Source organism: Salvia splendens, chromosome 9 (assembly GCF_004379255.2).
Source record: "Salvia splendens isolate huo1 chromosome 9, SspV2, whole genome shotgun sequence".
NCBI lineage: Eukaryota > Viridiplantae > Streptophyta > Magnoliopsida > Lamiales > Lamiaceae > Salvia > Salvia splendens.
Genome location: NC_056040.1, coordinates 27361545 through 27367554, shown reverse-complemented (window position 1 = coordinate 27367554; position 6010 = coordinate 27361545). Strand labels below are relative to the sequence as shown.

Below are 6010 nucleotides of genomic sequence, written 5' to 3'. Positions count from 1 at the left end.
TGGAACGCGCATTTGGTGTGCTCCAGTCTCGATGAGCGGCAATTAGGGGTCCAATGCGTTTGTGGCATGTTGACTGCATTGCTGATATAATGTACGCCTGTATTATCTTGCACAACATGATTGTCGAAGATGAAGGTGTATAACTGACTAGTTGGGCCAACGACGATAATGAAGCCGGTCCAAGCCACGGCGTGACCGCCCCCAACGTACGAAGCGGAGTACCTCACGATGAAGTCGGCCGCCTCCAAGCACGTGCCGACATGCGCCAAGTGGATGCTCATATTCGACTCCAAAAGGATTTAATTGAAGAGTTGTTGGCGCGGAGGACTGCACGACGTTAGTTTTTTTTTTAATTATGTAAATTTTTTTAATCTACCTTTTTTTAGTTATGTAAATTTTTTTTAATTAATGTACTTTTTAAAATTAAATATTATTATTTAATTTTTCCGTATTTATGTCGTAAATTTAATTCTGTATTTTGTGTGGGTGTTAATTATTTATTTTTTTAAAATTTTGTTTATTGTGGCTAGCCTATTGCTTGTCCAGTTGCTTGTCCTGATGATGTAGCATGGGGAGTTTTTAGTGCTGATGATGTGGCAAGAGGAGTTTGTGGCTAGGCTATGGCGGGCCGATTGCTACTGGAGATGCTCTAATTAATAAGCATTCAAGCTAGTTCAATATTTAATTAAATGAATAAAGAAAATTGGAAATAAGGGGAGAGAAAAAGGAGACGAAGACTCTGCTCAATCCTCATACTTCCCTTCATTTTTCATCTCCTCTCTCTCAATACTCTGCTGCCGCTGCTTTCTCTCTCTAAAATTGCCCTTCTCCGACGTTGTTGCTTCTCTCCATTGGTTGTACGGTTGAGAGGCGTGAGCTCGACGAGGAGCAGAGCCGTAATTGCACAGACCTCCGTTCGGGTTTACCTGTAGCGTGTGATAGAGTGGAGGCTCTCCGCACTCGATCGGGGTGAGTATCTCTTTGATTTTCTCGATACCGCCCTCGGATCACCGTCTAATTTTGCGAATTTTAGGGTTTATTAAGTTTCGCAAATAATTTTTCTTTTCGCGGGGAGGTTCTGTTTCCATGGAAAGTTCTGAATATTAGTCTGCTCAATAGACTAAAAAGGTAAATTGGGTTAAATAATGAATCTAGGTCTGATCGTTTTAATTCATATGAGTACGATTATATTTTTGGCGATTAAATTATATCGAGTGTATGTTCAAATTTGTAAATTGATTGTTTTTTTGTGTTTAAGGTTTTGGTGTGGGAGCTTGGGGTTTGCAATACTAATGCATTGCAGACTGGATTGATTAGCACTACAAAGAAAATGTTGGAAGGTCCCAAGTTTACTGGAATTGTAGGGCTAAACAATAATCATGAAAATTATGTGATGCATTTTTATCACAAGCTCAATGAGGGATCAAATATGTCGACCGAAAGTTTTGGGAGCTTGCAGATGAGCAATGGTGGAGGGTCTGTCGCGATGTCGGTAGACAACAGCAGTGTTGGGTCAAATGATTCCCACACTCGTATCTTGGGCCACAATGGCCTCAGGCATGTCAAAGACTATTCTGTTGCTGCCAGTGTCAATCATGGAAGAGTTTCTCATGGGCTGAGTGATGATGCCCTCGCTCAAGCTCTGATGGATCCTCGGTATCCTACTGAAGGACTTGGGAATTATGATGAGTGGACGATTGACCTGAGTAAGCTGAACATGGGGCTTGCTTTTGCTCAGGGTGCTTTTGGGAAGCTCTACAGAGGCACGTATAATGGTGAGGATGTTGCAATTAAGCTTTTGGAGAAGCCAGAGAATGACGCCGAGAGGGCACACTTGATGGAGCAGCAGTTTCAACAAGAAGTAATGATGCTGGCTACGCTTAAACACCCAAATATTGTTCGCTTTATTGGTGCATGTCGAAAGCCCATGGTGTGGTGTATTGTGACAGAATACGCCAAGGGAGGGTCAGTGCGCCAGTTCTTGACAAAACGCCAGAATCGTGCAGTGCCCTTGAAATTAGCTGTCAAGCAGGCCTTAGATGTGGCTAGGGGGATGGCTTATGTTCATGGATTAAATTTGATCCACCGGGACTTGAAATCTGACAATCTTCTAATTGCCGCTGACAAGTCTATTAAGATTGCAGATTTTGGTGTAGCTCGTATTGAAGTTCAGACAGAAGGAATGACACCAGAAACAGGCACATACCGATGGATGGCCCCGTAAGTTTTATTGTTCTCTTTCTTCTTTTGACTTGCTTTATTAGCTGTTATATTTTTCTTTTGCACTTGAGGATGACAGCATCCTTTTTTCTTCCATACCTATTAGCATCCTGGGCAGGCAGTAACACTCCCTTCTCCCCTTGGAACTGTCGACTAATTTTCTCAGCCCGGTCATTTAATTACTCCTTTTAACTTATCCTTTTTGGAAACGATCTTAGCAAGTGTAAAGTGTATGCCTTTGGGTAGGAAATCATATTTTTATTTTATGGAAATAGAGTCTCTTATTTCTTTTTGCACCCTAATAGGTAATAAACCATTAGACATTGCGATAGTGTAGTTCGATGAGTTTCATTTATTTAACCACGTCTTGCCTAGCCACAAAAAGTTTCTTTATTGGCATCAATACCCTAATTCATTTATTTTATCCAGTGTTGGAATGGTCAATTTCTCTCACCATTACAAATTGCATTAGAATCATTCTTTATTCTCACTTCACTGTCCTATTGCTGGTTTCTGAGTCGTGTGTTTTCCGCAATTGTAAGCTAGGGATATATGACTGCTTTTATTTGACCATGACGTAAAATTGGTAATTATTCCACTGTCGAGAGATATTATATTTATTATTCTTTATTACTCTTTTTATACCAAAAAGAATTGTTGAGTTGTCTTTTTTATTATGCCGGGATCTTTTAGGTATAATTTAGAGAATATACTGGAATAGGAATCGTCATGTCCTCAAGGAGTTGACTAACGCCAATTAAAAGCCTGGGAAATGCTTTGATGTAGTCATATTCACTCCCCCTCGCCCCACTTCTTTTTTTCTATCAATAAATTCCCTTGTGTATTTCATGAAAATCTCCTGGTAGCAACAACGTTAGGACAACTTCATTAAGTTTTTTGGGAAACAACTGCCCTCGCGCCATATAGAAGTTGCATTATTAACTGAGATATTTTTCAAGCATATTTATAGTCCATTGGAGGAGTTCTCCAACATATTTGTGGTGGCCCCGGACAAAATTGTTTGAGAAAAATCATGGGTTAGTAATGGACCGGCCACGAGGACGAGTGGTTCTATTTTCAAAGAAAATGTATGCATTTTAGGTCTTAAGTTGCATAAGCAGATTCTTGATTACTATAGAAATAATTGAGACTAGAGAGTGGCATCAAGAAGTGATTAGTAAGTCGGTGACCAGAAGTCGAAATTGAAGTTCTGGTGTCTGAGTACTGCGTAGCTGGGAGTACTCCACCATGAATTTGGTGGAGATGTTAGATTTTTATGGGACAGCATTAATGCATTGCAGGAACTTATCAATAGAGTAGTATCTTGTTGGCAGCAATTTTCCGATACAGACTACGTATTAGTTTGTGTTGGGCCTGGTGAGTTTTGAGTCCTCACCATTAAATTAGTGTTGGGAAGTAGTATAAGGCTATTAATGCCCTTGAGATAAATGCTTAGAATACTATGCACTTGTTGAGTTGAGGATAGAGACGGCTGAGTAGTTTTTGTATGATTTCTGAGCATGGTTGTTTTATCCATGATAGTATGTGCATTGCACTTAGTACTTTGTGGTATGAAATTGCAGAGAAATGATCCAACATCGGGCTTATACCCAGAAAGTTGATGTATATAGCTTTGGGATTGTCCTATGGGAGCTAATCACAGGGATGCTCCCATTCCAGAATATGACTGCCGTTCAGGCAGCATTTGCTGTGGTGAACAAAGGTGTTCGGCCAACCATCCCGAACGAGTGTCTGCCTGCTCTGAGTCAGATCATGATGCTCTGCTGGGATGGGAATCCTGATGTTAGGCCGTCCTTCAAGGAGGTGGTTAGAATGCTCGAGACTGCCGAGACTGAGATCATGACTACTGTGAGAAAAGCTCGTTTCAGGTGCTGTATGAGTCAACCGATGACTACAGATTGATGCAGAGAAAAAAAAAAGAAATCTACTCCATAAGAATTGGAAAAAAAGGCGACTGATTTTGTGCCAGGGTTATGTATTTATGTATGTATGCATGATCAGTCTAAATTTCTTTCCTAGAAAGTTTATGATACCAACTGCTTGCTTTTGATTTTTAACTTTCTGGATTTTAAGATACTGTTTTTAGTGATAATATAGTCTCATATCTTACAATATGTATGTATTTATTCATTTCGATACAAAGAATTCAACTCGACTCCGATGTTGTTGATCAACAGCAAAAAAAAAATACAAAATTCGCCGATCGGCTTGCAGATTGGTCGTCTTATGCCACAATGGGCGCTGATCGACTGCAGATCTCGGCACCAATCAGCCATGGACGCGGGCACGGCAGTGTGGAGGGCTGCTGATCGGCGCGACTGCCACAACGATCGGCACCCCCATTATGGATGCTCTTATATTGAGTATTTTATTAATCTCACTCAAGATGTTCATCTTTTCTTTTTAATTTGTCTCACTCAAGATATCCAATTTTTATATTTAAAAATAAATCTCTCACTCTCTTCTCTCTATAAAATATTCAACTATGTTTTTCTCTTTATTTATTACTTATAATAATTTCTAAAATCTCGTGTCATTCAAGAATGTGGACATCTTGAGTGGGACGGAGGGAGTATGTGAATAGAAGGTGAGGCATAATAAAATAAAATAAAAAACTAGAAAAACTTTTGATCTGCACTATTTACTTGGTGAATACGAAATTATACACAAGTGGAGTGTTCGGGAAAATCGAATTAATGAGCCAACAAATCAAACTTGTTTAATTAAAGGGTCTATTTTTTGTGTGTTGTTGAAGATATTAATTGATGATGATGACTGATCAGGTAAGCCTCTCACCGGTGTAATCGGTGCAATATTATTAGACGTGATGTTTTTCAATCTGTTACATTTCCTTCTAAGCAAATGTGACTAATTGATCAACATTTCTTTCATTTTCTATCATACATGTCCTTTTATTAATTTATGGCCAATTAATATGGATGAAATAGTTTCGGCATTAAATTGCTTTAGCCTCCTCAAATTAAAGATGGGGTATATATTTTTGTTATTATTATAAGCTTATTTTTTTATAATTTGCGATTGGAGAAACGATAAAGTTTAAACCTTGAATTTAGATATGATCGTATCCTGGTGTTTTTGAAGGAACCATATTTCTATTTTACTTTTTTAAGCCTAATATGATAAAAAAAAATTACATCGGTAAATATAAATTTTTAGAACGTCACAGATTTTAATACATGATTAATAAAGCAAAAGCTATAGAAAAGTAACAAAGTATTATTATTAAAAAAATAAATTTCACTTTATCATTGAGAAAAAAGTTTCATAAAATAAAAAAAATTCATAAAATATTAGTATTACGTTTGTGCCTTTAATTATGGTTCTCTAACTGAAGGGGGTGTTTGGCATAGGGCTGGCAAATCGTGCAGATTGGGTCGTTATCAGGTCAACCTGATAATGACCCAACCCAATAAGGCTTAACCTGAACCCGACCTGTTAAGGAAACTGTAAATCCGAACACGAACCCGACCTGCTACCTTCAAATCCGAACACGACCCGCACCCGACGCGAACCCATTATCGACACGATATAATATGGGTTGACACGACACGATAACAACCCGAACCTGATATTACACGATTAAAACCTAATATTACACGATTAAACCTTAATTTTTAACCTAATTTACACTTAATTCATTTTATACTATTTAAACCTAATTTATAAGAAATTAAAAAATTAAAGTAATATATATTTATATTTAAATTATAATAAAAATAATAATATTATTTCTTAATGGGTTACCCGC

The 6010-nt window shown here is 38.0% G+C and overlaps 1 protein-coding gene across 2 annotated transcripts; it reads left to right on the top strand.

The window, feature by feature from the left end:
• The first annotated feature begins 704 nt into the window (after positions 1-704).
• On the top strand, positions 705-4355 carry LOC121746406 (serine/threonine-protein kinase STY13-like). Of its 2 annotated transcripts, XM_042140228.1 has the most exons (4): positions 705-969; positions 1034-1128; positions 1259-2220; positions 3804-4355. In XM_042140228.1, exons 3-4 carry the CDS (start codon positions 1331-1333, stop codon positions 4141-4143), a joined length of 1230 nt encoding a protein of 409 aa, XP_041996162.1. In that variant the 5' UTR covers positions 705-969; positions 1034-1128; positions 1259-1330; the 3' UTR covers positions 4144-4355. The 2 variants fall into 2 exon arrangements, with proteins under 2 accessions (XP_041996162.1, XP_041996161.1); XM_042140227.1 differs by lacking the exon at positions 1034-1128.
• Positions 4356-6010: the final 1655 nt, after the last annotated feature.

Excerpts from the sequence above, each read along its gene's own strand:
- LOC121746406 (XM_042140227.1), top strand. The coding sequence starts at position 1,331 with ATGTTGGAAGGTCCCAAGTTTACTGGAATTGTAGGGCTAAACAATAAT. Across the intron at positions 2,221-3,803 it reads ACATACCGATGGATGGCCCC|AGAAATGATCCAACATCGGG; the intron begins GTAAGTTTTATT and ends ATGAAATTGCAG.